Raw genomic sequence first — 27,524 nt, 5'->3', positions numbered from 1 at the left:
CAAGGAGTACAAAAGAAGAGATGGAACATACCTGGGACACCTTATGAGAACGTCCAAGAGTAAGCTACCTAAACAAGCATTTCTTTGATGACCCCAAGCCAAGAGACTGAGCCGCTGACCTAGAGGCACGCTCTGTTGCACAGTAATGGCTGAAGCAGCATTATTAATCTGGATATAAAAGAGCTGGAAAAACAAGCCCAGGATAAGGATGATTGGTGCCATTTGGCTTCTGCCATATGCACTTGGTGGTGCAGGGAAAATGCTGCTGCTATAGAAATGTTAGGCAGCAACAAAGGCGGGGCTCTATCAGCCCAAGGGGAATGGGCTGTAGAGGAAAAGACCTCTCCCTGACTACCCCCGAGCACCAGTCCCTGCCCCTTTAAACCAGGGTTCAGTGGCTCAAGCTTCTCCACTGTAGGATCCTGTGGGGAAAGAGGCTGTCTCTCGCCTAGCCAGATCTCAAGCATTTATAGCTCCTCCAACTCCTCCGTGAAACGGAAGGCAGCCAGTGGAGACTACAGAGCATCAGTGAAATAGGCTGTCTGAGAAAGACACTGCTGGGTTACTGGGCAGCTGAGGTTCTGAGTACTAAGCGTCTCATGAACCTGGCCTATTCCAAGCATCTTTCAAAGATCGCCCATCACTGGAGCTCTATTGATGGTCGAGCTAGCTTAGATCAGTCCCATGTCATCTAGCGGCGCTGCCAGGTTAAACGACACAGTGGTTCAAATATTACAGGAGAGTTTCCACTGGTGCGCTCACCACTGCTAGCCTACTGGTGAGAGATTATGAAAAAGCTCAGCACAGCTTCAACCCCGTAGAGTGCTTTAAAGTAACCCAATCTCAAGGCGACAGTCACAGGGTGGCCTAGCAAGGCCCACCTCTGTGCTGTGTATCAATTTACACCAAAGAGGCATCCGCCTCAGATTCTTTTTACCTGGTGAAATACAATATTTTCCAGCTGCAATATCAGTCTCAGCAGCAATGTTATGCCAGAAGAGCAGGCAGATGAGCTGAGGAGCCCTTCTGATGTCAGCCCACTGGCCCAGACAAAAGATTTAATAGTTTAAATGACATGTTCAGGCAACCCTTTGTCCCAGTTTGGAATATACAGTATCATGTCCAAGAAATAAAAAATAATCAAGGATCACTTTGTAATTCAGCAGCTCTGGCATTTTAACTTTAAACAGAGAAGAATACCCAAGTCTCCCACATGATTAAAACTGCAGGCATCTCACCAGGGCAGATGGAACGTGTGTGCAGACTCTCGGGCATATTAACACTTCAGTTAGAACTGGGTAAATAAGAGGAGGAAATAGGTTCTGTTTCCAGGCTGAATTAACTCTAATGGAAGGAGGTTCTCTGTTCTCCAGTACCAGATTTTCCTAATACACTGTAACATGGGGTGCAAACCCCTAAACACATCTGGGGCTTTTACTTTTATTTTATTTTTTTGTCAAAAGGAAACCTGAATGGGGCATGATATCTTAAGTCATGGTAGATTTTCAGGAGAGGAGAAGACAGATCAGGTGGAATTTACATTCCATTAAGACTTTATGTATTTCTCCCTATATAGCCGCTCTACACCAATCACCAATAGAGTAGCCATCACTCCCACAGATTTTCTAGTGACTTTAGAAGATCAAGATAATACCTACTCTTTATACAGTAGCTTTTATTTTGTAGTTACGACTATACCTCTTTCTCATCTCATGATCATCACAGCCGGCTGAACCGTCCCACATGCCATTCAAGTGTCTGTCACTGCTGCTTGTGATTGGCCAGCAGATAGTGAATAATCCAAGGCCTAATTTATTTTTTCATAGGACGGCATAAGATAACTAGACCTATCACACATGCCCATCTGTTTTGCAGTCTCAGTTGCATGTGTAGATCTCCCTCAAGCAAATTCATCACCGATGTTCACCTGCCCTCCAGCATATGACAGTTCTGCTAGGGAAGTTTCTGGTTTTGGTGTTTTCTGCAATACTTAAATGTCCCTTGAGTTAGATAGGAGCAGTGCAAGCTCCCCTGGCAACTGCTCACAGTTCTAAGATGGAAGCAATAGCTCCAACTGAGGTTGCAGCATCATGTCCAACTGCCACATCATCCTTGCCCAGTTGCCCTCATTGTTGTAGTAGCAGGAGAAGGCTGTGGCAAACCCTCTGCACCAGGACCGAGGCAGCCTCGTATTGCACATGGGCTAGATGGCTTTCAACTAGCAAGGATTTCATTTATAACTGCCTGGGGCTATAGTCAAATGAGTTAGCTAGAGGTTAGCATTGCTCAAGCCTAGCTGCTGTGCCACCCAAACCAAGATTGCTTTCTACAGAAGACCGGATGCTGCATGTAGGAATGAATAGGCAGGTTCTTGCCTAGATCTGTTCCGTGAGAGGGTCTTTAGGCAAGAGTTGTTAATTAGGAGAAAAGGCGTAGGAGGAAGGCTCTGTGATGTATTTTTCATTTGGACACCACAGGCAGCTTTTTGTACAGTCAAGTAATTACAGACACAGGAAGTGTCTGCAAACAGCAAGGTTCAGATGCTCTCTGCACAGCCCCTTCCTTTTCCATCACCACCACCACAACCTCATGGTCTGGGGCAGAATCTACTTCATGGGAAATAAACAACAGGGAGCTGAAGTGTCAAAGCATCAGGCACCTATTACTTGAAGACCAAGTCAATAGCTAGGACTGTTGATGGTTTCTGCTATTAACTCCTGAAGTGGGGTGTTGGCAGCTGTTCTTATGAAGAGGTTTGAAGGGTAAAGTCCATTAGTGTGCTATGAACAGTGCAGTCTTCTAGTTAGAGACTTGCTCCTTCCCTGGTTTACCTTCTGTGAAGCACTGAGAGATCACTCACCCTCAAACAGTTGAGAGTATCTCCTGTACCACTAACTGCAGCTCCTAGTGCTGGGGGAAAGCAATGAGGGGGTGGGAATGCTGAAGTTCATCCTTGAGGATGAGGACCTGTTTGAAATAGACTTCAGAGAGGTGGACCGCTTTATCCATCTATTTGCCAGCAGGAAGTAGTCTACACAATGTTGCAGCAGCTACAATTGCTGCCTAGATTAGTATTAGAGAGTATTTAATATTGTTTTATTCCCCTCAGCATTAAAAGCTATCCTGTTACTAGCCAGCAGGTGACTCATAGGCCACTTTTTGGGTACCATGGGTTTAGAGATTGATCAGACCTCTACACTGTGACATTACTATGAGAACAAGGGCTTCAGAAGTTGGATGCTATAACAAGGGGCATGGCTACACATGCAGATGTAGAGCATTGGGAGTTAAACCAGCCTTTGGAGACCACAGTAGGAAATGCTGCTGGGTGTTGACACTCAGCTGGAAGCACACTGATGTGGCCACATTAGCCACTCTTGCAATGCCACAAAGAACAATGCCTTGTAGTAGCTATCCCAGCATGCAAGTGGCTGCAACATGCTTTTCAAATACAGGGGGTGACAGGGCATATGTTGTGTGTAGGTGGGGGAGAGAAGGGTGGTTTTTAGGGTGCTGAGTGTGTGTCAGTATGCTGTCTTGTAAATTCAGACAACAGCAGACCCCCCCCCTTCTCTCACAGCAAGCAGCATTCCACAGTAATGGTTGCTTTGTCCCAGAGCAGATAAGCATGCCAGCTGTCAGAAATGGAGCTTTGAAAGGGGATAGCCGCATTCCTACAGCCAAGTTCAAAACAATGACAAGAGTGGCCACTTGACTTAAGAGGATTATGGGATGTTTCCAGAGGCTAATCACAGCCTAGTAATGCAACACCTCGTTCACACTGACACCTGGGCGTTTCAGCCAAGGTGCAGCAAGATTTATGCTTCTCATGGAGGTTGATTACCAGGAGTGCTCCAGCTGCAGAGTCTAAGTGCCTTGCCAGTGTGGACAGGTCAGGAGTTAAGGCTCCTGGGGCTGCTTAATGCACTCTAACTTGCAAGTGTAGCCAAGCCCAATGTGATGTTTAATGCAAGGTGAGATTTAGGGCAGAGATCTTAACTGTTCTAGCTACGCCCTGGAGCTGGGAAACCTGGTCATGCAGCTCCTGCTCTGAGCAGAGTATCAGTTCAAGATCTATGGCTTCCTCCTAAGCCAGTGTCACTTTATACAGTCCAGGGGCCCATTCTTGCCTACAGCTGCTCCTCAGACTAGCAAAACAGAAATTATGAAGTTCATGGTTGTCTAAGAGAAGATACGGCTCAGTGAAATAGGTAATGCCTTCAGGCTGCACATAATGAAATGCGCAATTGCTATGCGGAGACACCTATGAAGAGCAGCCTTGGTACACACTTGTGCTTTAATCAAGCTAATTATCTTTATGGTACAGGTACAAATTAGACTGACTCATGGACCAGTTTTAAAGCTATGTGCAGTGGATTATCTCCTCACTGGTACACCACGTGCTCAGCCTGCAATGAGGACATGGAAGAGCTAGTTCCTCCTGACCCTCCCAGGGAAATGCAGCTTCTGTTAACATGGCTCAAACCACAGCTGCCATTGGCAAGTTAGCAGGAAACTCCAACAGTAAACAAGGGCTCATGCTTGTTTTTTGGCTACTGGAGCAAGCCACAGGTTGCCTACAACAGCCAGTTTTGCCACTAGTACAAGGTCTGACATCTAACTCAGCTTTACTTGTTCAGGCCTCATTTTGGGCCATCAACAACTGAGGCCAGTTTTAGAAAGTACAAATCCTCTTTAGCAGATGCTTAGGTCAACCAGGAAAGGGTGCCCTTAGTTCCCTTCTGTTGGGGTCAGGTGGTTTTTTGCCTATGAGATGGAAGCTTTCAATAGCTTATTGTAGAGCTAAGAAGGTTTCAGTCACATCCAAGCTTACTTGAAAATTTCATCACAGGTGGCCAGATAAAAGTTTGCTTTATTCCAGTGCTCTAAGCAGCAGGGTGTTATCTTACAAAGTCTTCTGAGTAAGACTTAGGAAAGCTTTTATTTTGCTTTGTGAACTAGGTGGACTGAATTTTCCATCCATGTCCCTTGCCTGAAAAACAGTTCTGTGGACTCCAGTAGTGTTTGAGATATTAGGACAGACCCTGTTGACATTCACAGCAGAGATTTGGCTTCAGAAACATGTAGTACAAATCCAGAAAGTGTGATTTATTGTCAGATTTCAGACATACAAAAAAAGACAATGCCATTGTTCCTCTTGAAGGGCTTGGCAGCCAGACAGGAAGACACCTCCACCCACCAGCTCAGTGTTTTGTGGTGCTTCATCTTTAGAAGTTGTAGAAATCCGGTTTCTCTGCTGAGAAGTTGAAGGTTTGTCTTTCTTGGTCAGATTCTGGCTGCAGGTTTGGATTCTCCTAGAGAAAGACAGATACTCATCAGCTGAATGATAGTGGCAGTAGCAGTTCATTGGGATTGCTGAGGCCCAAGTTTCTGCCCTCTTGTTGCTCTTCTAAAATCTGGGAAGTACTCAGAGGTCTAAGCTGCAGCTGGGAGCAAACCTCCCAGCCTGAGTAGACAGACACTCACACTGGCTTCGCTCCATCTAGTACACCAAAAATAGCAATTGCAGCTTGCCATCCTAGCTCCCATCCAAGAGGTTGGAGGGGCCTGTGAGGTCAAGCTGCTGCGTGAGGTTGCTTCCAGCTGCAGTGCTGACATATCAGGGGCAGTTAGCTAAGGGTGTTTCATGCAGTGGAGACTGGCCCTTTGACTTGACTAAGTGACTAATTTCTTATAGCAGTGGAATGCTTAGATCAGGCATCTCACTGGCAGTGCCAAGACAACTGGGGACTAGTTCAGATGCTGTTCCAACCCATCTAGTACTGCACAAAGCAGGGATAGCCTAGGCCTCCTGTATGGATTGTGTTGATGGGCTGACGGTCACAGCTACAGGTCAAGTGTCTCACAGAAGCATTGCAGTAGAGTCAGTGTTTACTCAAGTTCTGATCACTGCTGTTACAGCCTGACTGTTTCTTTGTAACCGAGATCTGTCTTTGCCTTCTTCCTGTGCCCCCAAATCCTTCAAGGTTGGGGTCAGCTACTCAGAACACACAAGACTTCCCTACAAGTGTCAGGATTTTAAAAGGAAATACTCTGCAGGATTTTAACAATAGTTTCCAGACCTTAGGGTTTGGGATATGAACATCCTACCAATATAGCACCTAGAGATTTTAGGCAGGGTCTGGTCCCACTGTGCTTGGGTACTGTACAAACTAGTACGAGATGCCCTGCTCAAAAAGCTTGTCATTTAAAGGTGCCCCAATTCATCTTGATGAGTGTTTGCTGTTAAGCCTAATATTATGAACACATTTCAGATACTTTAGCAGCACAGCTATGCTCTGTGCGTGCACAAATGCTGCAACTGCAGTTATGGTAAGTCACGTAGGGGCACATGAGCTGCTAGACAGGGCTAAGTGCCCTGTCTCATTTTCCCCTCCCCAAATGCAACAGTAACCATAACTTTAGAGTTACTGCACAAGGCCAGTGTTCTAAACTTAACCTTTGATAGAGGGAGATTTGTTGTGAATTAACAGGATTTGATCTTCTACCTATAGGGCTAGCAGCTTGACAAGAGTGCTTGATTAGAGTAGGATGTTTAGTCTAGTCTTCCATTCATGCCAATAAATTGGCTAAGCTTTAAATAAGTAAAGCCTATTTACATTTGCAGTTCATATAAATCCTTGAATCATTCCAACAGCTGTCATTTGGAGATGGCCAAAAAGGAACTCCAGCAGCAAGATAGGATCTGGTTGACTTTGTTGGGCATCAACTCAACCTAACTTAAGTCTTGACCTTCAAGTCCAGATTAGTAATGGATACCTGTGAACTGAATGATGGCACAGTCTGAGGCTAATAAACTGCAGAAACTCAAGATAGTTTCAGGGTCCTGAAAGCCTGAATGGAGAACCTGGCAGAAGATACTATTCAGAGATCACATGGGATAACTGTTCTCCCCGTGCTACCACTTGGAAGTATCTGAGACAGTCCACATACCTCACTAGCGAAGTATCTCTCTATGAGACCTAAGGCAGCTTGATAAACCATGGTATTATTATGGGTTTGCAGTGCTTCAATTTTCTCCAGGCCACCAAGTTCTTCCACTAGAAAGCACAGCTTCTCTGTCTCCTCCAGCTTCTCAGCTGCCTGTGGAGATTGGGAGAAGGAGCAAGGAGATTAGATAGCACCAGCTGCCATAAGTGCCTTCTTGACATACTGAAAAAATAAATTTAACTCCATTAGATGGCACCTTGTTCTGGGACTAGCCATTGAATCCCCACTCCTGCACACTGAAGTGTTGGAGAGAGTCAAAGCCTGCATGCAGGTATGCAGTTTGTGAGCTACAAGCTCTCCAATTGGATCCAGCAGTGCTACAAGAATGAGGCCTGAAGCTCAGGTATTTACAAAATTAAACCACACAATAAGTACTTGGCTCCAAGGGATTTTAGTTACAAGCCGCTGGGACCAGTTGTTGATCTTACGTGGTTAACCTCAGTGCTTTTTTTTTTTTTTAATATTAAGATTTAGGTTTTCAAGAACTCTTTACTTCTGTGCTGTTACACAGCATGTCAATAGGAGTTTATTTCCAGAGGGGGCCCAATATTTACACAGGACACAGTTGTAATGTCATACTAACTTGTTTCATCCTCTTAAGGAAGAGAGCTGCAAGCAGAAATCCAAGTTTTGTTTCTCTTAGCACTGCTTTTAACTGTATCTAAGTCAGCTTAAGTTTTTGGTATTTAGTAGGCAAGTGTTGCCCCAAAATGACTTCTACTGCCTACAGCCTATTTCCAAGGGTAGGGCCAATACTGGTGATCCATGTGCACAAGCAAGTGTGACCCTAGTGCATACAAGTTTGAGGCCCCTCCAAAGGAAAAACCACCACTTACAAAAAAAGCAAGACCACCACTGGAAGTGAAGGTCTTACCAGGAAGAGATTTGAAATTGTATCAAGGATGACCAGGATGGTTTTGCCATCTCTGGCAGACAGCAGATTGAGCAGAGGTTTAAGGACCCCATACTGGACAAGTTCCACCACTTGCTGTACAGTGCCTCCTGTTGTGAAGTTGGCTACTGCCCACACGGCCTCTTTCTGAGCTTTAAATTCTCCCTGCAAGAGATGAATGTTAGAACTTGGATCTCCATTCACCTATATCTATAAAATGTAACAAGTGGAAAAGGACTAGACAGTTTCCTTGATATGCTGTTTGCTTAAGCACTCTGTAGTCTCAGGAGTCACCTTAATTCAAGAATTAAGCAAAGCTTTGTAGAGGTGACACATGGGGGCATATAGGGTCATGCTGCTTCCCCCCCCGACCCCCATTTGCTGCTTGGCTTTTACCGAGCATGGTCAGTAACACTGCTTAAGCCAGCTGCCCTCTGTCTCCCCACCCACAACTATCACCAGGCACAAGTCATCTGACACTTGTGATGTCTGTCTGGAAGAGGTTGGTCATAGGGAAAGAGTACCTGCATGCTTCTATGAGGGGCATGCAAGAAAAGCGTGCAGCTCCCTTGCAGTTTTAAGGCACATGAAACAGGCCAGAGTACCTCAAGAGGAGTAGCAGCATGTGCTGGTCCTCCTAGTCCAAACAGTCTCAGACTAGAAGTGGGAAGCATGGAGCTTTTATTAACTCACTGCTTTTGCAGTAGCAGTAATCCCAGCACCACACATCACCCACACTGCTTCTCCTGTACCTTATCCAGCAGCTCCACCAAGGGAAGTAGCAGCCCACAGGTAATGAGTTGCTGGATCTGATGGCAAGGTCCTGCTGCAATGTTACTGAGAGTCCATGCTGCCTCCTTCTGTATAGTTGGCTTTGGGTGTTGCAAGAGCTGTGGCAGGACGGTCAACACACCTGCATCGATGGCCATCTGGGTTTGCTCGTCGGTCCCAGTGACTACATTCCCAATAGCACGTAGAGCAGGGGTCTAGGTAGAGAGAAATGATTCACTCCTTGAATGAGTGAAATTAGGAGACTGTCTTTGGCAGGGCCCCCAGACTTCGTCACCCAAGAAGCAGAACTAGTCTAACAAGTGTTTCCCTTCAACATTGGTCTTTCCCTTACTGACCAGTAGAAAAAAGTTCATTCATGCTGCTGGCCCCTGCAGTCAACCTAACTAGTGCACAACTCCGGGACTTGTCTTAAAAGTAGGACACCACTTTCAGAGGAAGTTTTCTTTATTTTATTTAAGCTATTAATAGAGATCTCCTAGAACTGGAAGAGACCTTGAAAGGTCATTGAGTCCAGCCCCCTGCCTTCACTAGCAGGACCAAGTACTGATTTTGCCCCAGACCCCTAAGTGGCCCCCTCAAGGATTGAACTCACAACCCTAGGTTTAGCAGGCCAGTGCTCAAACCACTGAGCTATCCCTCCCCCTGTTAAATCTTTATGTCATACAACCATAAGCCAGCAAGACCAGGGTGTTGGATCAGCAGCAGAGCTACTTCTGCAATCTAGGGGGCAGGACAATCCCATTATGGTGGACAAGGATACCCTTGTTTCCCTCCCACCTCCAGCATGCTTCCAATTCCAGTCCTAGAAGGGAGGAGTCTTGCTTTTTAGGTTTCCCTTTGTAGCACTGAATTGTGCCTTTGTGGAGGAGTGAGGTTCATGAAAGAATGAGTATTTCTTGCCATAGCCCATGTATTCTACCTACCACAACACTTAATTCTGGACTGGCCATGAGTTCCACCAGCCTTGGGAGAATCCCAGTCTCCACCACCACATGAATGCGATCATTGGACCCATCAGTCAGGTAGGATACAGCCCAGCAAGTGTCAGAGAGGATGTCCTTATCTTCATGTTTCAGTAGGCGAATGAGCACTGGCAGAATCTGTCTCACTGCTTCAAGGGGTGGGTAAGGGTTCTTGTTCCTGCAGAGGTTTGACAGCGTCCATGTTATATTTCGCAGGAACCCAACCTGAAACACAAGGGAGGATGTTCTCATACAAGACTGAGAATCTGCAAAGTTAAGGCCAGGGAAAGGAAGCACTCTAGAAGTGGTGCATTTGCCCCATTTAATAGCATTTCCTCATGAGTTAGAGGGGAACAGCAAAGAGTCAGTGTAGGGGAATTCTGCAAAGCCAGTGGCAACTCTGAAGTTTGAGGTGGGGGGAGGGGGAGAGAAAGGATAAGATGGGAGGTGAGTTAATAGGATGCCCCCATCTGAGATGAGGTAGGAGTAAGAAGGCAGTCTTCTTCCCCCATGATAAATTGCTACCTGGTGAGAAGTGTCTCAAACAAATACCTGGTGGCATGACAAACTGATAAGAACAGATACTTCACTTGCACCACAGCTCAGAGAGCTGAGAAGCGAGTAAGTGAGGATTTTTAAATGAGAGCTGTTTGGAATGTTACAAGTTAAATGCCAGTTTCCAAGGCAAGCATTTGCTGGACCTTTGGGACCAAGATTATGGAGTAATCCCCTACCGAGTTCAGATCTGGAGTGGTTGGTTTCTCAGCATGGGCTGATCTAACTTACTGTGCATGGAGGCTATGAATAGCTAGTACTGTGCAGACCATATTCATCACAGCGGGAGGGAAGCACAGACTTTCTGAAGGACAGCAACATCTGGGTTCACAAAGAGTTGCATCTACCATATTATGTTTTCAATACACAACTAATCTATCCATGCTGTTCCCTGGGAGGAGTATGTGAGTACATCTAGGAATGCAGCAGCAAGAGACAGAAAAAACTAGGAGCACCTAAGGCAGGGCTTCTCAAACTGGGGGTCATGACCCTTCAGGGGGTTGCAAAGTTATTATGTGGGGGGTTGTGAGCCGTCAGCCTCCACCTCAAACCCTGTTTCATCTGCAGCATTTATAGTAGTGTTAAATATATAAAAAAGTGTGTTTAATTTGTATGGGGAGGCTGCACAGAGGCTTGCCATGTGAAAGGCAACACCAATACAAAAGTTGTAGAACCACTGATCTCAGGGAAGGACATTGCTTAACACTGCCCTAAATTGCCCCTCCTCTACCCAGAAGAGCACAGCAGGCTCTCCTGCCTCTATTCTACCCATAGGAAAGGACAATATAGACATCAGTGCCCTATGGACACCCTGCCCTAGGCATCCATGCAGGTCACTAGGCCCACCCCTAACCCTGCCATTTCCCAGGGAGCATCTTCTACAAAGCCTCAGCCCTTCCTGGGAGGAGAGGAGCCCCAGAGACACTTATCTTGGGAACCCTCAGCAGGGTCAGACTAAGCAGTTCATTCAAGGAAGAGAGTATTAGACACTTATGTAGTAAGGATCTGGACTGGCAAATCTAGTGGATCGCTCACATAGGTTTGCAGATGTTTAACCCTCCCCCACCCCATTATGCTTTGTTTTGTGTTTAGAGCAAAGATTTTAAATTCTTTGGGAGTAGGGACCAGTAACTGGTTTTGAAGCATTTAACATTGACTCAAGTACTAGCCAGGAGGCACACCAGACCCTGCATTACTTCCCTCCTTCCCATCAGCAGCTTTTGTTTTACAGGGTACAGGTTAATCTTGCTGCTTCTTAGAGTGACCAGATATCCTGATTTTATAGGGACCGTCCTGATTTTTGGGTCTTATATAGGCTCCTATTACCCCCACCCCCATCCTGATTTTTTACATTTGCTGTCTGGTCACGCTACTGCTTGTTCTCTTCTCCCTCCCCCATCCTCCATCCTTTCAGGATGGACACAATTCAGCATCTTACCACTTTATCTAGTTTGACAGTTTTGCTACTGAGCACTAGACAAGTGGAAAGGTTTAAAAGAGGATGAGACCCAGAGTGGAAAGGTTCCTTAGATCTAGGTGCAGGGGGACCAGCGTGCTACATCTGCACATTTGTACCATCAGACAGCCAAGTCAGCATGGACAGGTGAAAGCGGTCAGATCTTTGTTACTTTGTATCCAGTGGGTTTCTAATTAGCCAGTCACAAACCATTAACTATATACAGGACGAGATATCCTTTTCTTCCAGCCCCTCCTCCCCAACGGTTTTATCCCAAGAGCAGAGCCCATCCCACCTTTACACAAATGGGTTAACATTGGGCTTTGTTACAAGTGATTAGTAGTCACAGTTCAGCAATTAGTCAAGTGATTAACAGCTACTAATTCAAGGAGTTGGAATATTTACAGGAGTAGAAGGCGACACCAGGGCCAACAGAGGAGGAATCACATTGTTGTGGATAAGGGAGTCTCTGTACATGGGGCCATCACCTGTATGGATAAGAGCAGAATGGTTTGTTTACAGTTGTCTTATCTAGCAGCCAGACTACTTCCTGATGTGTTAAAGAACAGAATTATAACAAGTGTCTTCACTCGCAGCCACCAGTAGGTGATGAGGTGGTTTATTTTTGGTAGGCAAACTAGAGCCATAAAGTATTGTTTGTTTTCAATTGGTGAGGATTGACTGGCCAGACAGTTTTCCCCTCATGCAAACTGAATTTTAAGAAAATCAAAACCACACTCTTTGGCAAGAAAGGCATGTTAGATGAGGCAGATATGGGGGGAGGGGGGGAATAAAGACTGAGTACTCTGCCTTCATAACAAGAAGAATTTAAGGTCTCAGTAAGGGTTGTTCTTCAGCACACAGATACTGGCTGGGTTTGCCTATACCACAAGGTTAAGTAGATGGATTTATTGGTCCTTATTTTACTCCAGGCTTTATCTTGAAGTCTAGATCTCTAGTTCCCATTAAAGCTAGAGGGCATGAGATTATTGCCAAGGCAACAGTGATCACAAGGCAAAAATCTGGAGGCATTCCAAAGGAGAGCTGTTGCACAGGTCACCATTTTGTGACAGCAGGAGAGCGCCTCTTACCTGCTATGTTACCCAGTGCCCACACAGACTGTTCACTGATATGCATGTGCGGAGAAGACAAGAGGGCTACGAAGGCTGGGACAGCACCTGCCTCCACAACGGCTCTTGTCTGGTCAGATGTTCCAGAAGCAATGTTAGTCAGGGCCCACGCGGCTTCGAACTGCAAGGTAACGTTATCGTTACGGCTCAAGAATTCCACCAGTTTGGGAATAATCCCTGCTTCAATAATCTGATTGAGAGGTGGGTTCCTCTGCCGGGACAGCATCCTCCTGTGGGGACAGACAGGAAATGGCATCTCAGGGTAAGTTCTCCCTTTTCACTCAGTCAGTGGGAAATGATGAACCACAATCCTATGACTCTGAACTATAGTGAGATGGACCCTGGAGTGTTTTACACAGCAAGTAGACAAGCTCTGTAGCTCTCACTATAGGAAAACTGGAGTTCAGCATCTCATTTAGGCAAATCCTATAGTAGTTTTGTTATTGTGTATTCAAGAGTTAGTCTTCTACAAAAACTGTAGTCACACGGGTCTTCAAGAGGTCACGGTGGCAGCAATATCATTGTTTGCCTATGGCTCAGAGCAGTGGCAACCAGAGTAAGCATGATAAGAGCAGTAATACTTCCTCTTCCCTGTTTTGAGATTACTGCTTTTTGGGGGGGGGCGGGCGGTGTCCTTTAGAAGATTTTTCTGGTACAGTCTGCTACTTTGACTACCTACAGCTTGTTGATATTTTGCCTGGGACACTCAAGAGCCAATTGCAGGTCAGCTCTGCCATGCACCTGGAAGACTGGCCTTCCTCTTCCTTGAAGGGGTCAGTCACATCTAGTTTTCAAGTTGTTTTAGGTATGTGCACAAGTTGGGCCTAGTAGAGGCCAAGTTTGTCACTTGTGAAGCAAATGCATTTGAGCCAGTCTCCAGAGGAGTGAGGTTACTGCACTGCCCATCATAACCACCACAGGATGTTTGGGAAGGCTCTTGAGGTACATCTACACGGCAATTAAAAACCCACAGCTGGTCCATGCCAGTTTGCAGGGCTCTGGCTAAGGGGCGGTTTAACTGTGGTGCAGACGTTCAGGCTTGGGCTGCAGCCTGACCTTTGGGACCCTCCCACTTCAGGCTCCTGTGAACATCTACACTGCAATTAATAACAGCCCCTTAGCCCGAGCCCTGCAAGCCCAGGCCAGCCACAGGTTTTTAACTGCAGTATAGAGGTGTCCTAGTCATTTCTGGCAGACATGTCAGATACCCTTGTCTAGGGAGTTGAGTCAGCAAAAGAAGCCGGGAGGAGCCTTCAATGAGTGGTGGCAGCCACAGCAACCCCCCTGCCTTCTGAAGGCCAAGGTAGGAGGCTGCTATGTGGCCTGAAGGAAGAGTTGCACCGCAGACAGGGTTAGGCCTGTCAAGGAGAGGAGACACTTAACCAGCTGTAAAAAGCAACAGAGGGTCCTGTGGCACCTTTAAGACTAACAGAAGTATTGGGAGCATAAGCTTTCGTGGGTAAAAAGCTCACTTCTTCAGATGCAAGTAATGGAAGTTTCCAGAGGCCAGTATAAGTCAGTATGGAGATAATGAGGTTAGTTCAATCAGGGAGGGTGAGGTGCTCTGCTAGCAGTTGAGGTGTGAACACCAGCTGTGTTCCTTCACAGTGCTTGTCCCCTCAGACATTAAAGTCTGTTCTTCAACTGTTCTAACCTGAGCTTCAGACATTGGTTGGTTTCTTCCCCCGTCACTCCCCCCCACACCACTCACACAAGACCAGAAACATCCCTTTCCCCACCCATGAGTTAGCAAGGAAGCACCCCTACCTCTACACAGGCTAATGTTTGAGTTGCCTCATGTTTTGGATTCTGGCTTTTGTACCCTTGCTTCTTTCCTTTCCATTGTTTCAGGTACTTTCATGCTCCCCTCCTCCATTGCTGCAGTATTTGAATGCCTCAATCTGATTTCTTCTCTTGCTCACAATTGTGTTGTGGAGTACTATTATCCCCATTTTACAGGTGGGAAACTGAGGCAGAGATAAAGCAACTTGCCCAAGGTCAGACAGGAAGTCTGGTGAAGTAGGGACTTCAACACACATCTAGTCCTATGCCAATACCCTAACCACTGGACAATCCATCCTCTCTAGTCCTTCAGTTAGGTCTGCAATATAACTCTTGAGCAGGGAACAGAGTCTGTAGCACATATGGGCACTACATCAATATTTGTATTCTATTGCACAGAAAGAACTGTTACAACATACCTGGCTGTCTGAGTAGCCTTCAGATGAAGCTCAGGATTGTTCCCATTCACAGCTTGAACTATTTCCTCCAAGGAGAGCTGAGCAGTCTGTCATGGAGAAAGGAGATTCAGAGTCAGACAAGGTAAGCCAAGACTCAGAATTCATCTTTGTAGTCACCTAGAAGCCTAGGCCCCATCTGCCACCACAGCATGTCTAAACAATATCCATCCTTTATGCAATGCAGTTTCAGGATGAGGCAGAGGAAGAAAGTCCATGAAAACCTCAGATGTAAGGGATCCCTTGTGCCAGGCAGGAATAAGGCCGCAAGTTCTGAAAGTTTGTTGAGAATGTTCCAGGGTAGCCAGGCTATCAGCTATCATGTTGCATTCACTGCTCAAGTAGCCAGCGTGGGTTCTTGCCAGTTCTATCTAACAAAGTCTAACATACACCATTGGAAGAGGTTTTCAATGTCCCCTTTCTAGTTTATTTTGGATAGTCTTCCTGTAGAACCAGGTCACTTAAATAGACTCTGTAGTGTTCACTGCAACATCTGAGCAGCTCACAGAGTGGCTAGCAACTGTGTCACTACACAAGTTAGCCTGGCCATAGAGTCTAGCAGCTAGCATGGTTTTTGCACAGTAGTGCACTGTACTCACTGCATTCTTTTTCTCTTGTTCTGGAGAAAGACTCTCCCCCATGGAAGAGAAAGAAATGTTCCTTCGTTTTAGGATCTGTTCATCTTTCTTGGCCTTTCGAAGTTCTACATTAACCTCCATCCTCTGGCGTCTCATCGCCTATGAAGGAAGAGTGCCATATGTTACAAGCGGTTTTGTGAGTATCAGCTCTGAAGATGGATGTTTCATAGTACTGCACACATTATTTCTCTAGGAAGTGATCGGACTTCTATCCCAAGTTTAGTCTTCAAGTGTTCTGCTCAGATTTCCTGTTTGACTTATTTAAGCTTTGTCGCTTCACAAATATTGTGACAAAGTCTTGCACATGACAGATTGGCACCTACAATCATTATTGGGGGTAGGGGATTGTGGCAAGTTTTGAGTTATGCTGCAAGACCAAAAGATGGGCATCTTGTAATGATCTGCCATTGGCCAGGATGCTACCTTTACAACTGCTCTGATGACTAGGAGAGTAGAGGATATTCCTCTGGTAAATGCTTTAGTGCTATCCTAGAGAAATTAAGGTAAACCATCAGATTCACAGATTACAAGGCCAGAAGGGTCCACTGTGTTCATCTAGTCTGACCTCTTGTCTAATTAAGCTTGGAAAGAGGACATTTACAGATAAAAAATGTAAATTTCACTATCTACACACAAACCAGTGAAAAATCATCAACTGAAAATTAGACCGGCCAAGTATGCTATTTGAGAAATTCTAGTTTGATTTTAAGAATATTTACTTTGTATATTTTGACATGTGATGCAGACAATTTGTGCTTCAAGCTTTCTGAATTTCAAAACCTGTCATTAAATAATTGTCTGACAGCCCCCGATGATTTCTTGAAACTGAAATGTTTAAAGTTAAAAATGCTTAAAACCAAACAGCAATATTCTCGGTCAATCATAAAAGAAATAAAAAGTGAATTCTGCAAGGCTTATTTATAAGCCAGGACATAGAACTTCAAAATAGTTCCGGGAGCACATATCTTTTAGAAAAAACATCCAGTCACTGGTGATGGGGAATACATCAATATCCATGGTAATTTGTTCCAGTGGTTAATTACCCTCTGTTAAATTTACACTATTTCCAGTCTGAATTTGTCTAACTAACTTCCAGCCATTGGATCATGTTACACCTTTCTCTGATAGCCTGAAGAGCCCGTTATTAAATCTTGGTTCCTCATGTAGGTACTAATCAAATCACCCCATAACTTTCTCTTTGTTAAACTAAAGAGACTGAGCACCTTGAGTCAATTATAAGGTAGGTTTTCTAATCATTTAGTTGTTCTCATGGCTCTTCTCTGAGCCCTCTCCAATTTATCAACCTCCGTCTTGAATTGTGGGCACCAGAAGTGGAGCTAGTATTCCAGTGCCAGAGGGAAAATAATCTTACTCCTACATGCAATTCTGCTGTTTATGTACCCAAAAATCACATTAGCCGTTCTGGTGACAGCATGGCCCTGGGAGCTCATGTCCAGCTGATTATCCCCCACAACCCTCAAATCTTTCTCAGAGTCACTGCTTCCCAGGATCAACTCCCCCATTCTGTAAATACAGCTTACATTCTTTGCTCCTAGATGTATATATTTAGCTATATTAGACATTGTTTGCTTGCGCCCAGTTTACCAAGCAATCCAGATCACTATCAGAAATCTGCCCTTGTCATTATTTATGAAGGACAACTTTTGGCTTGCAGCCTTACACATGCTAAAGGGGAAGGGCAGCTTCGTTTAGACATGTTAGAAATAGCTAATTTATTGGCATAGATGTTATTTTCATTTCACTAGGAAACTCCAGACAGTCTTAAGAGGACTTGTTCTGATGTTTCCCCTCTCTCAAGGCTGTCACAACTCTGTCTACACTGGCCCTTCCTATCAATACGTTTTGATAAAGCCATCCTCCCTGTCAGTCCCCCCTTTAGGGCATTCCTGACACCAATGTAGTCAGACTTTTGTGATCAGTGTCGGATTTGTAGGTGCACCAGAGAACAGTTATCCTCTAAGAGAACGCTTCACTGCAGCCATGTACAAGCATTTGGCTCCACTTGTGTTATTTCAGATTGATTGAGACAAAGACAATCAAGTATAACTATTCCCAAAGCAGTGGGTCCAGACTGCTTTGTTATACTGCTGTAACTGACTTCCTTTTTGAATCAGAGGCCATGCATCACTGCACTTTTTCAAGGTAAGTGCAGAGCATTCTGGGCAGACATCCCCTGGTATGGTGATCCACCACCAGGCTCATGAGTTCTGGGATTTTTTTCTCCCTGTATGGGGGAACACCTACTGGAAGCCACTGGAATTTGAGGACTTGGTCAAACCAATGCCCATGATTCCTCTCTTGTCATCCCACAGGGGGCATGGCTGCTATAATTTGTATGTGACTGTGTGAGAGCTCTCCAAAGGAGGGCACACCTGGCTGCACACCAGCATTTAAATCAGGGCAATGACATCTGGTCAAGATGACCCAGGACCAGTAGTGCACACAGAGGTAAACAGACAGGCCCACCCAGGTGGGATAGCAGTGGGAGGACTGCCAGATGCAGAATAGCTAATTCAAAATGAGGATGCATTCAGACCAACCTTATTCCAGAGCAACTCATTCCAAATTAGGGAGAGTATCTGCATCCAAAATGGATTAATTAAAGCAGAATGGGATGTTGTAATTAAACATGTGGATGCAAGGCAGTTTATCCTAAAGCAATTCAGGTTAATCTAAGATAGCTTTCAAGTTTACGTAAGCCCCCACAAATATTTTCCTTACCCCAGGATGTTTTTATTTTAAAACTCGGCAGGACTTTTAAAGGTTTGTCAACTTGAGATGTCGCCAGCTGGAGAAAGTTGCTTTAGTTATGAAACCTGCCCCCAAATCCTCTGTCAGTTTGCATTTTTTCCTACTTTTTAAAGAGTTTTCCTCCGTTTCTGTACAAGGGGACCACAGAGGAAGTACTAGAGAACACTGTTCCAACTGAATAAAACCCAGATCCATCTCTCAAATTCTATATTATATGTAATCTTTTCCAAGTCTTGACCCCCATGCAGATAACTTTGTAATTTTGTTTTGAGGGCCATGTAAAACAAAAACAAAAACCCCAAGCCATGCAAGACAGTTTTAGCGCTAGCTTCAAGTGTTTGTAGTGGCACAAAATTATGACAGATACCATTAAGCTTCAGTTTGACAGACCTGAAAAGCAAAATCTCTGCCTTTTACAAGTGTCGAGAGCCGGCTTTCTGCCCCAGTGATTTCTAACCAAGTTTTAGTTTCTCTTTTGCTGTTTAAAGCTGGATCTTGTTCTTTCAAGCTCCAGGCATGTTTTCTTCCTGCTGTATTAAGGGTTGTCTACATGTACAGCGCTGCAGCTGTAGTGGTGCAGTTGTGCCACTGTAGTGCTTAGTGAAGATGCCACCTATGCTGACAGGAGATGGATTTCTCCTGTCTGCCTAAGTAACCCATCTTCCCAAGAAGCGGTCTATACCACGGATTTGTTTGGTATCACTACATCACTCAGGGACATGAAGCGATGTAGTTATAGTGACATAAGTTCACAGTCTAGATCAATAGTTCTCAGCCTATTTACCATCGTGGGCCACATACGTAGCTCTCTGGTTTATTGGGCTACAGCCACACAACATATATATACACACTACCTGTATGGTCCTGAGGATGTCACATGGGCAGCAGCTGCATGCTTAGCGGGCCACAAGCGGCCCAAAGGTTGAGAACCTCTGGTGTAGGCCAAGCCTAAATCTCATGTTATATGCTTTATCATATTCTGAAAGATACTGTTTAGACCACTTACGGTCAACATTTTCAAGTTCTGGGCCATAAGGGAAAACACCTCGTGAGGAATCATGCACACCCCCAATTTGTTCAGGACACTGATTGGTTGGGGACCCCCATACTTACAGCTGTATCTTTGCCTTTATTTTTAAACTTTTTCATCCTCTCATCTTGCTCGTTTGTGGTAGGCATCTTCTCAGCTGTTTGCTGAGCGAGTTCAAAGCTTCAGCTGCAGATAGGGATTTGAGACAGAACAGATTAGGTTTCAGTGATTAGTTAGTTTCACCGCAACTAGCCCGCAAGCTCCACTTACAGGGAGTAACTTGGTCTAAAGGGAGAGGCTGCACCTAGCACAGGTATGTTCACAGCCCATACATGTTCCAGTGTCCAAAGTCTAGTGCTCCAAACAGCTTTGTCCCCAGCACATACACTCTACTGCATCAACGTTGGGCACAAGTTTGTTTTCTGGACAGGAAGGACCATTTAAGGCTCATGCTTTGGAGCATGAGCTATCCTGGCAGTTAGCCAGACCTGGGTCACTTAGAATACTAACAAAAACCACAGGGACTAACACTAGGCCATTGAAGTTACATTTGTCACTAAGCACAGATCTGCTCTGTGACAAGAACCCAGACATGTCCCAAGAGGTTTTTGTAGCCATTACTGGATACTGTAGCTTCTGCCTCAGTCTCTCTTTAGTTTAAACACATTCAAAGCTGGAGAGGGATGCAAGAGAGTCCATGATGTTGAAAGCGCTGACTTAAGGGATAGTCATGAAGAGACTGAATATGTGCAAGCCTACTGTCTTACACCACCAGGTAACCTGTACTGTTACAATAAGAGGTGTCCTAGTTATTCCTATTTTCCCCAGATACTGGCTGATAGTGGTACAATAACAAATGTAAGTGGCTCAGATTTAAGTATTTTTCCAGGTCAGAATTTGCACTAAGAAGCCTTCCCCATCACAAAGCTGTGGTCACAAGTGTTTGGTTATTTTAGAGACCACACAATGGTCAATGTTAGCCATAACTACAGACAAACTCAGATGCATCCTACTGGGGAAAGCACATGGTACACACCACCAGCTGGTTTATTTCACAGGGGCAGATGTTGCAGGTGACCGAACAGCCCGAGAAGTTTAGTAAAGGACAAGCAAGGCAAGTTGACACATCAACAGCAGTCCTGGGGTATTACCAGCATTAAAATCACAGATGCAGCTGATCTGTTAGAAGCAAACATGCTAGTGTAGCAGTTTCACATACACACACATTCCTGTTCTTATCTTTTTGCATTCACCATGAGGCCTGGGATATATTGCCCAAGCCTTTTGGAGAGGATATCCTGAAAATGTTGGCCCTTTGAGGCACTTCCCACTTAAGGCACCATTTAAAGCAATTTATGCTCAACAGTTGCATGAGAAGCCAGATACTGCTACTAGTAGCCAAATTCACAAGTACATACCAGCCAGCTACCCACCAGGATGAAAAACCTCTTGCCTAATCATTCTACCAGCATGCAGCAGGGAGAGAAAGAGGCTAGTCAACTCCATAGGCTTCACCCAGCCCTTCTTTAGGGCTGGCTTTAAGCTGAACCTTGCATGCACATAGGGGAGGACAGTTGACTGATCAAACCCTTTATTTCTGGCTGTACCACTAACAGAATAGACCAACTCATGTACTGGAATTCTGGATTTCTGCATTTCTCTGTCAATTGTAACAGACTTGCAGAGGGGGAGAGCTTAGTCTAACAGGATTTGAGAGGAGGAGGGGAGACTAAATGCTGCTGCTTCTTCCCAGAGGAAAATTTTAAACGTCCATTGAAACACTCGTGAAAGCCTCCCTCAGGAGGAACCACCTCTAGTACTAGCCAGTCCACTACTGCCAGAGAGACCTAGCAGGTTGTTAACCTGCATAGGACTCCTGCCTTCCCAGCAAGGGCAGAAAAGTGACTTGCCCCCAGCAGGTGGAGGAGAAGGAAGCAGCCTACAGCCTCTGCAAGCATTTACATCAGACGAGCCACACGCTTCACCCCTTGCACAGCCAGACAGCAGCTCTGCAGAGCCTGGCCTCCTACCCAAGCAAGGAGGCTACCCCACTGCGCCCCAGTAGCACGCCTCTCCCACTGGAGGGGGTGCAGGCTGAAAAAACAAGCGTCAGTGGAAGCAACGAGCGAGCACTCCAGCCGGCGCAGGGACCCCAGCTACAGCCCCTCTGCAGCAGCGTCTGCTGCACCAGCTGATCAACACAGGCCCCCCCCCCAGCAGCGACGGGACGGCTACCCCCTGTACCTGCTCAGCCCCTGGCTCTGGGCAAAGACTTCACCTAGAGCAACGGCCTGAGGATGGCACTTTAATCTCCCGCGGATCTGTGTCGCCTCGCTGATTGGCTCTTTCCTGGAGCCGCCCCGCCCCCGTAATTCCTTAACATTCTTTTGCCATAGCAACGCCCGGCTCCACCTTCGCAAGGCTGCAGGGGAGGGGTAGCCATCATCCTGCCCCCCGGGGCTTGCGAAGGGTCCTCAGCCACGGGCTCTGCTCCACCCAGTCTCGCGCCAGGGGCTTGGCTTGGCTGTTTTAGTTGCCCCTGGGGTGGGGCTTTTCATCCCCAACACATCTGTGTCTCTCCCCACCTTTTGCCATGCGCCATGTTCCATCAAAGCTAGGGTCCAGCCAGCCCAGTGCTAACAGAGCTCGGGCACTAGCACGGCACCAGAAGCAGGTATTTTCCAGTCCCTGCAGGCAGGCTACATTGTGCATTAACTGTTCTGCTAGGGTGTTGGGATTTGCTTGACTAGGAGGGGCAAGCAGCGTGTTTAAAGTGCAGACAAAAACCAGCTGGGAAAATTTGGGAAATGGCCCTTCCCCACCATGAACCTGATATGAAACTGTTCTCACGAGGAGTGCTGGGGCAACTTCCCCCTTGCCCTGGCTGAACAAGGGTGGAAAGGAGCAAGCCGGGGGCAGGCACTGTGTTACCCAGCTCTACATCTGCTCCACAATCCCCATAATACAAGGAAAGGAAGAGGCAGTCTGAGGCTAAAGGGGACCATGTTCAGACCAGTACAGAGAGAGGGGCTGCGTGTGAGCGGGAGAAACGGCACAGGCAGCAGCCTGGGAACTGGCTGTGCAGGGAAGGCCGGGTGGCAAGGAGCCCAGGAGGAAGGACTGAAAAATTGGGAGCCAGGCAGGGAAGCTGCCTGTTGCCAGCAGTGGCCTGCATGCAGGTGGCATGGGCGTGAATGTGTATATGCAGCAGGTGGATGGCGTGGAGGAAACCCCAATGAGACCAAATTACCTTTATACCTTGTTAGTGGGGTGCCCATAGGAGGTAGGTGAGGAACCATTAGGTTGCTCTTTTCTTGTGTAATTGTCCCTTTCAGTTTCCAGTAGCCCTAGAAAAGTGACCTTCTGTGACTCAAAATGGAAGTTGATCTCCACCCGAAGGCAAGGACCTGGTGTTTATAGTGCCTCCCTGCCTGGTAGCAGACATTCAGAGGGGACTGAAATACCACAGCCTTCAAAGCTATGACTTGCTCTGGTCAGTCAGGGGAGGCCTCCTTTTAAATAGCCAGCTACCAACAGCCCTTTGTTACGGGCCCCAGAAAGCCTGCTTTGTGTTCCCTCTGCTTGGTGTACCGGAGCAGCAAGCACTGGGCAGAGGTGACAGCCATCCACGATGCAGGGGGTTGTTACAGACAGAGAACATTCATGTTAACTTCAGCTGAATCAAGAAACACACAGGGGGCAAAAGGACCAGTGTTTGCTAAATGCGTATGGGACTCAGCTGAGAGTTTAAAATATTTAATTAAAATCTACTTTTAAATCACGTAACATCTTTTCCTGGGAGAGAGAAGTTCATTGAGCCATGTTGGTCCCAGGGTATGAGAGACAAGGTGGGTGAGGTAATATCTCGTGTTGGGGAAAGAGACAAGCTTTGGAACTACAGAGCCCTTCTCAGTAAGCTGTCCAGGATGCCTGGGGATTGCTTCCAGTCAGAAGACTAGATCCAATGAGTTTTAGGGATGAGGTAGCAACATTGGAGTGAGTGGGTAACCCTCCTGGGAGTAAGGGTCTTGCATGGGTGTAACCTGGAGCAGAATTTGGCCCCGCGTGTCCAGTTAATTACATATACTGAGAACCTTTTCAAGGAAACATCTGTAAACTACAGGGAAAACCTATATGTGCTCATGTACAGCATATTAAGGCTGCCTGGAATCCCAGGTTCAAATCCCAGGAAGGGTCATTTTAGCCGTTCCTCCCCAGGCAGATGAAACGAGATCGAAGCAGGTTACTGCACTGGGGGTCTTTCAGATGAGCCCTTCCAAATGGAAGCCTGCTCTTTGTGGACATTAAAGATCCCACGGCACTTCCCATAACATCAGTGTTACGTGTCAAGTGGTTGCACTCTGTCCTTCTTTTAGCCTTGGCTCCATGAGAAAATAGCACCAATGTAACTTAAATTAGTTTTGAATCTGATTTACTCAAACTGGTGCAAAGGACAATGTGGACCCTTTTATTTTACTTTCAGAGTGGCTCGTCATGGTTTAGCTTCAGTCAGTTCCCAATTGGTGCAAGCTAACCCGCAATATGTCTGGTTTACAGGGAAATAGAAGGGTCCACACCACTTTTTCCACTAGTTTAACTAAATGGGTTTAAACTCACGCCTTAAGTTAAACTGATGCGACTTTCTCATGACAAGTAACAGAGGTGGGCACTGGGAAATGGCTCCTTTAGCCTTGAAGACTCTGACTTTCTCTTGGCAGGAAATGAGGCTTTAGAATGTGAATAAGTGAAGAGGCCGTGAGGAAGTTTATTGTTATTCTGCGCTCCTCTTTCTCTTGGTGCTTTTCCTTTTCCTGCACACCTGCCAGGCACAATCAGCCCCATCCTGTGTAGTACTCCGTGACTGCCAGCACAGAAAAAGAGAGCAAGCGAGACAGTGTGCCCAAGTTCACTAAATAAAGCACCCCCCCAGCTTTGCTTAATTCCTGGACTGCATCCTTGCCACTAGTGTTGAATGTCAAGCCCAGAAGCAGGAACAAAAAGAGCCGGGTTAATGTCAGCCTCTGTGGAGAACGTGGGGAAGATCAATATTTGCCAAATGGGAAAGGGCAAGATCGATAGAGATGTTTTATTTTCAAACTTAATCGGAGGGTATCACAACTAATGGAGAGGAAGAAAGATAAAACCATAAATCGACAAGACAGTGGCCCTTTAGCTCAGCCATGTGTGCTCAGGCTGAAAACCCACATCTTGACAGATACGCAAAAGCGAGAAGTCTACCCTGGTGCCGGGGTTTCTGTATCCCAAGCAGGTGGATCTGATCAGACGGAAGAGAAAATATATATAGGTTTGTTCATTTTCTGCATCTCAGAGGAAATAGCTCAATTGTACAGTAGGTTTTTTTCTCCTGCCAGCTTTTTGTCAGGCATTCATATGCCAGTACTGTAGATTGGTTAGATCACCACTGACAACAGCTTTGAAAACATCATTTTTTAAGCCTGAAGATAAAAGTCTGCTTCCCCCCTCCCCGCCCCCTCCATCTTTTCATGTCTTTTTAATAGGCTTCCTGACGTTGCTGCATGCAATGAAAGATGCTACTGGTGAAAGACGTCAATATGCAGGATCCCTGCCATGGGGTCGGACAAGTCATGCAATTGTTGCCCTGGCATCATCATGTGAGGTTGTTCTTTGGAGCAGGTGTTCAGAGCGATCCTTCTGCAAAATGAAACCTCACCTGGTGAAGAGAGGGACAAAGAGGAGTCCTACAAAGCTAGTCATCCTCTGCATTCAAATTGGGTATCTTGCACTAGATTCTAATCCAGCCCATTAAGTTAACGTCAGCAGCTTCAGTATTATTAGTATTATTAATTACAGTAGCACCTAGAGTCCCCACCCAAGATTGGAGCTGGCCCTGTGGTGCTAGGTGCTGTACATATGCTTAGAATCATAGAATATCAGGGTTGGAAGGGACCTCAGGAGGTCATCTAGTCCAACCCCCTGCTCAAAGCAGGACCAATCCCCAGACAGATTTTTGCCCCAGATCCCTAAATGGCCCCCTCAAGGATTGAACTCACAACCCTGGGTTAGGAAGCAGACTCCTAAAAAGTCCCCACACTTTGCCAAACAGCGTGACAATGGGCATGTGAGGGGAAAGTGTTCAGCTCTGATAAAACAGGCAAATGCAGAAGTCGTCATTGAGTGCCATGGTTCCCCTTGGTACGGATGACACACTCAGGGACCAGAGCCAAGAGATACGCCAGTCACCAAGTGATGAATCAGATGCCGAGAAGAGTGCTTTGCTGTTGGGACAGCTGCAGCCGCATTTCAGTTCTGTTGCTAGGGAGGGCAGGGGAAACTATGAGCCCTATCCACCCTTATGCACAGGAGTAGCCCCATTGGCCCCCGTTGGGCTGTGAATGAGAGTCAGGGTGGCAGGATCAGGCCTGTAAATTGAACATATTGTATGTGGGTTTATCAGTAAAGATGTTCTGGTTCACAATGCTAATTTACTAGTCCCTACCAACTCCCCAGTCAGCCGAAGAATCACACAAATGGTGGCCTTCACACCCCCAGCCTTCAACTTCATTTCACCTACTATTATTATTCCTGTAGCACCTAGTGTCAGGCGACCTGGACATGGGCAGTCTAGCCTAGTGGTGAGTGCGAGCATCAGGTCTACGGGTTAGAGAAGGCGTCAGGAACCGAGCATCAGAAACCAGGGGCTAGGGTCAGAGCTGGGGACTGGAGTCAGGCACTGGGTACCACGGCCAACGGTCGAGCTGGAGTCCCCTAGAGCAAGCAGGATAACAGGCAAGGTGGGGTCTCAGGCAGAGACAAGAGTAGTGACAATAATGTGCTTCCGAGCTGCTTTGCTGGCCCCTCCAGCTGATCAGACAAGCCTGCTGCAAGCCATGGATTGCCTGGAAACTAGCTCCGTTGCAGGCCCTGATTTCTGACACCTAGCGCCCCATTGTGCTAGGCCCCATACAAACACCTAGGAAGAGATAGCTCTGGCTCCAAACAGCTTACCATCTATATAAACAGGTCAGAGGAAAGCTAGGAGAAAGGAAGTGCTGTTATCCCCATTTTACTGATGGGGGATTGAGGCACCAGGAATATTAAGAGACTTACCATGCAGTCTGTGGCAGAGCTAAGCATTGAACCCCAATTTCCCGAATCCAGTGCCTCAATCACAAGACTGTCTTTTCCCTCCCATTGAGCTCTCTTTGGGGTGGGCTCATGGCCAGGCGTGTGTGCACAGCAGGAGGGGCTCAAAATCACCGCCAAAATTGTTTACAACTTTTCATCTACATGGCTATGGACTTAAACCCGCTCCCCAAACAATTTGGACAATAAATGCTCCAACCTGAAAGCCCTGACTACAAAGGAGGAGTTGATGTGCCATATTCAATGCATACTGTTTTTCTTCTATGATTCTTGAAAATATGTAATGAAAAATTATAGAATGCATATTTGTTATTTAAGAAATTGGACTGATAAAGAGTTATATAGCGGTAAACATACCCAATGGCCTGTGATGGGATGTTAGATGGGGTGGGATCTGTGTTACTACAGAGAATTCTTTCCTGGGTGTCTGGCTGGTGAGTCTTGCCCACATGCTCAGGGTTTAGCTGATCGCCATATTTGGGGTCGGGAAGGAATTTTCCTCCAGAGCAGATTAGCAGAGGCCCTGGGTTTTTTTGCCTTCCTCTGCAGCGTGGGGCACGGGTCACTTGCTGGAAGATTCTCTGCACCTTGAAGTCTTTAAACCATGATTTGAGGACTTCAATGGCTCAGAGATAGGTTTGATACAGGAGTGGGTGGGTGAGATTCTGTGGCCTGTGTTGTGCAGGAGGTCAGACTAGATGATCATAATGGTCCCTTCTGACCTTGAAGTCTATGATTCTATGATTCTATGAAGCTGAATGAAAAATCTCTGGTGGTATTTGACGGGTTCCGTTACATTTCGTGAATACCAACAACTTTACATGATCAGGTATTGCTTTCTGTGATTCCACTTTTATTCTTCATCCCAGCGGATCCTAGCTAACGCTGGCGCAGGGCTCTCAATGCAGCTGACAAAATATAACA

General features: G+C 46.2%; 1 protein-coding gene across 1 annotated transcript; it reads right to left on the bottom strand.

Moving 5' to 3' along the window:
* Nucleotides 1-5,159: 5,159 nt before the first annotated feature.
* Nucleotides 5,160-21,801, bottom strand: KPNA7 (karyopherin subunit alpha 7). Its single transcript, XM_034784801.1, has 11 exons — nt 21,720-21,801; nt 19,559-19,661; nt 15,635-15,772; nt 15,000-15,085; nt 12,760-13,028; nt 12,074-12,156; nt 9,619-9,882; nt 8,656-8,889; nt 7,886-8,068; nt 6,955-7,104; nt 5,160-5,315 (listed from the first exon to the last, which is right to left on the bottom strand). The coding sequence occupies exons 2-11, from the start codon at nt 19,622-19,624 to the stop codon at nt 5,229-5,231; spliced, it is 1,560 nt and encodes a 519-aa protein (XP_034640692.1). The 5' UTR covers nt 19,625-19,661; nt 21,720-21,801; the 3' UTR covers nt 5,160-5,228.
* Between the last annotated feature and the right edge of the window lie 5,723 nt (nt 21,802-27,524).

The sequence above is a fragment of the Trachemys scripta genome, chromosome 10, assembly GCF_013100865.1.
Source record: "Trachemys scripta elegans isolate TJP31775 chromosome 10, CAS_Tse_1.0, whole genome shotgun sequence".
NCBI classification, from domain to species: Eukaryota; Metazoa; Chordata; order Testudines; family Emydidae; genus Trachemys; species Trachemys scripta.
This window is presented reverse-complemented; position numbering and strand designations above follow the sequence as displayed.